Below are 4,118 nucleotides of genomic sequence, written 5' to 3' on the forward strand. Positions count from 1 at the left end.
CTTGTTTCATTATTTTTTTCTCAACCAAACATTAATTTCTTTGTTGGTGATATCTTTTTACTGAGTGCTTTAGGACCTCGAGAATGTTTTCACAAAAGTGTTGAAGTTTCTTAGAGTGTTATATGCTTTTCAATAATTCATGTTCTTATTATTTTTTTACGCAACACTTTTAAAAAGAGGACCCAAATGTATTCAGAAGGCAACCAAATAAAGAATTCAAATAATTTTAGCTCACAAGAATTTTGTTTGGTTTTAAATTCTCATAGTTTTAGTGGCTTCAATACTGTGGCTTTATAAAAATGTTTGCTATAGTTTAAGTTCCATTTGTTTGTTGCAGTAATGTCATACGACTTAGTCTTTCCAGTAGCAAGCCCAATTGAGTTCCTAAAGATTGCAAGTTAATTTGTTTTTTGCTTTTGGTTCAAAATTTATTGTTTAATTGATTTATGAGAGAATTGTTTTAAAAAATCAATGTATTTTTGATATGAAACCCATTATTATAACTGTCTTGTTTTCAATAAATAGTGTCTTGGATATGACATTACTCATTTTCTGTTAAAAAAATTTGATTTTGATCTGAAAATTTTTGAGGTTATATTTTGTTTCCTCGTCGCAAGTTCTCAAGGATGGGAGTCTCCTTGACGTTAAAATAGTGCAAAATTGAACCTTTTAATAATCGTATTGAATAGATTACCGTTATAGGGGCTGTGACAACGTTTTCTAGCTAATTTTTTTGTTTTTTTAAGAGAATTTTTCGCCTATTTTGTAGCTCTTTTTGTTGTCTTTTGACAAAATATGGATAATGATAGGTCTGAATTCTTTTCGGGAGAGTTGTCAGTTAACAGATTTCAGTAGCTATCTCAATTATACATCAAAAGATGAAACTGGATCTTAAATAATTTCAGTTGTTAGCTTATGGATTTAATCACTGAGAATAATTGGTTTTCAAAAACGGAAGCTTGTTTCTGGACTTTGATTTTTCTGCTGTTTTTTATGGATTGTTGCGGAGTGTGATTAATGAAAGTCCTGGTATCTCTTTTAAGTAATGTACAGCGTAATTACAATGTAATTTGTTTAATTTAGGTTTTGTTGTATGCCACTTCTATTTCAATTTCGTGTTTTCTTTAATATATTGACATCGAGCTTTGAGTGTAACTATCGTTTGTATTTATTTGATGTTTACGTTTGTCGTAACTCTTAGTCTAATTAAAAAGTTCCATCAACCCTCAAATGCGGCATTATTTTCTTCATTTATTGGTTTGTCGAGCAGAATATTAATTTTTGAAAGCGTTCTATTTTGGTGGACCATAAAGACAAAAATGAGGATGAGCGGGGTTGGAACATTGTGTGCAAACACAAATTACAGATCCTTCTTCTTAGGTTCTTAGGATCATCCAGTTTTTGCCTTTGCTCGTATGATAATTTTTTTGTTTCTGTTTCTTATCTTTTTTGAGCTGGATTTGGTACATTTTTTAAGCAAATAATGCGGATGAGCGAGGTTGGGTCGTTTTTGCAAGCCTACTTCAACGAGCCTCGGTTTTTTTTTTATCGTTTGCCTAAATTTGCGCAAACGCAATGAAGATAGCATCGGGTTCACAAAGCCAACAGCTAGCGTGCTAAGATTCCCTGAAAAGCCAATAAAATATCAATTAGAAAAACAAACGCGAGTATTTATGCTCGTAAAAGTTGTAAGAACTGTTGAAATGCAATAAAGCTTTGTAATGAAAAATTAGCATTCTAAGAGTTGTTTTGGAGTTTCAGATTTTTCTGCTAAAATCAGGATAATTCAAGTTACAATAAGTTGGACCAGCATACCAGAATTACTTACAAAAATTCGAGGCCGCTCAATTTTCCTCCGCTTGAACTGTAGGAGAAGCCAGTCAGACGATTTGCACCCCCCTCACTTGTCAAGTTGAGACTCTCTGTCTGATAACCTGTGTCTCCGCTGAATGACCCAGCAAGCTCAAATTCATCAAGTCCACCGTCTGCTCTCTTATAGAAGACCCGAAATCCACGAATGAAGGTCTCGTTAGAATAAAAATACACCTGTGAAAATAATCATGTCTCACCTCGACTTGATGGCTCAAAACGGAGTCCAGACAAAACAGATAAAACGATTTGTATTCCAAAATTTAAATATTTTTCAGATTAAAATCTGACTTTGCAAAGAACCACTCTACCTAGACACTGTGTAACTTGAAAATGTGTGACAAATTTCTGAGCGCTTTTCTTTTGTGTTATGAATTAATTTTCATGAGGCTAGTTTAGAAAACACAAACACGCACACACGAGTGTGACACATTTTCTGAAAGATATATGCACATTTCAAACAAAACATGATAAATGATGCTGTTTTCGCTAGGCAACGCAACAATGCCGACATTTTTCTTGAATTCAAAACCAAAGTTTCTATCTCAGTTTTTCTATTTTCAGCACCGTTAAAAATGCGGAAGCAAAATTGAGCCATGAGACGAGAACCAAAATACCGATGAAACATATCAGAAGGTAAATTTTTTCGAAAGGGGTTCAACTACAACCGAACACTTCACAGCTTAACTTAGTTCTTACTCAGCCGAACATTTTTTGTGCGCCCTAATTGCGACTGCGAGTTTATTATGCATGCGCTGCACTTGTCAACGACAAATTTAATGCCGTCGCGAAGAATGCAAAAGGATGAGCTTAATTTCAGAAAGAGATGTTCTATTTTAGAATTAATTTCAGAATCAATGTTTTCATCGCTTCAAGGCATTTTCCTACCTCAACGGCAATGGGATATCCTCTAAATTCGTTCACAGTTGGGAATCCACTGCCAGCTGCGAAATGAAAGCACTCATCTTCTTCACAGACATCTTGTACGTCTCCACTGGACTTTGTAGTCCCGCCCGGAGTGGAAAATACGACCTCGCGAGTTGTTGAGTAAGACTGAACTGTAAAAAACAACAAAAAATTAATAGCTTTCCCATTTTTGCTGAAATTCGTTCTTACTTTTGTAGCTTTGCACCAGAACATCAGAATGTTATTCTTGAGGCTTTTGTTGTTCCGACCCACTTTTGTGAATTATGATAAAATTAATAACGATAATCTCAGTGGTTTTACGTTTGAAGATAGAAGAAATGGTTAATTGCTTCAACCAATTTTTGTGGCAAAATTTGCAGCCAAATTTTTGAAAGATTAACTTTTTTCCTCTTTTTTTTTCATAAAAAAGACATCAAATATGCCTATTTTGCCCGCTTTGTCCAATTTGACCAATGGTGCAGACATAAAAACTGATGATTCAGTCTTGCTTTACTTAGATATGGACTAATTGTAATTCAGGTTCCTACAAAAAGTTTTCTGGATATAACGTTTTTGCGATCTTTCGCTAATTCAAACGGATGTTTATGTTGACACGCATATTTTATATCTGACATATTGAGATTTCATTTTGCCGAAAAACTCATACGCGTCATTTTAGAATAGTTGCGTTTTTTAACCGCCACACAGGGGTCGCATAGTCAGTTTTGATGTCATCGTTGAATTTTGCAGTGAAAAACGTTTCGGGTTGTATTTTGGGTCTCTCTTTTTGCATTTTTTATCCCAATCACAAGAAAATCTTTTTTCATTTAAAGATTTAATAAATAGATTTTCCATTTTGTTCAAATAACGTTCAACGAAACAACATTCTGTTTTATGAGTGAAGTTCATCGTTTTTATGGATCCAACAAATTGGGAGATTTGCCAGCATGTGATGCTCTTTTTTTATTTAGTGTCTACATTGATTAAGTGTCTACATTGGTATCTAGGGCGGTTTTGAGGAAACTGTCTAATGTTTTCAGTTGTTACATAATGTTTTTTTGGTAATATAACTCGATAAGTATCGAAAATTCATTATTTGTTTGTTTTTAACATAATAAAATTGTGTACAAAATTAGCTATTTGAGTAATATTTGAAACGTTCTTGTTTTAAAAGGGGAGCTACAATTGGAAGAACTCTTATACCCTATTACTGGAATTTTTATATTTCAAAAATTATTTGAATGGTAATGTGGCGCAGTGTATATTTTTTCTGAATTTTTTTGCGTTTTTTGTTTTCTTTCCGATGTTACTTACTGCCCAAAATGATTTCAAATCAAACCTCA

At 33.6% G+C, this 4,118-nt stretch overlaps 1 protein-coding gene across 1 annotated transcript in view; it reads right to left on the reverse strand.

The window, feature by feature from the left end:
- The window catches only part of LOC142355144 (uncharacterized), a gene marked incomplete at both ends in the record, with an annotated part of 27,062 nt that extends 24,135 nt beyond the window's left edge, over positions 1–2,927 (reverse strand). The window contains 2 exons of the mRNA XM_075407396.1: positions 1,829–2,046; positions 2,758–2,927. Coding sequence (XP_075263511.1) covers positions 1,829–2,046; positions 2,758–2,927 — 388 coding nt within the window. The remainder of the gene's footprint in view (positions 1–1,828; positions 2,047–2,757) is intronic.
- Positions 2,928–4,118: the final 1,191 nt, after the last annotated feature.

Source organism: Convolutriloba macropyga, unplaced genomic scaffold (assembly GCF_964194025.1).
Source record: "Convolutriloba macropyga unplaced genomic scaffold, txConMacr16.3 SCAFFOLD_3209, whole genome shotgun sequence".
NCBI lineage: Eukaryota > Metazoa > Xenacoelomorpha > Acoela > Convolutidae > Convolutriloba > Convolutriloba macropyga.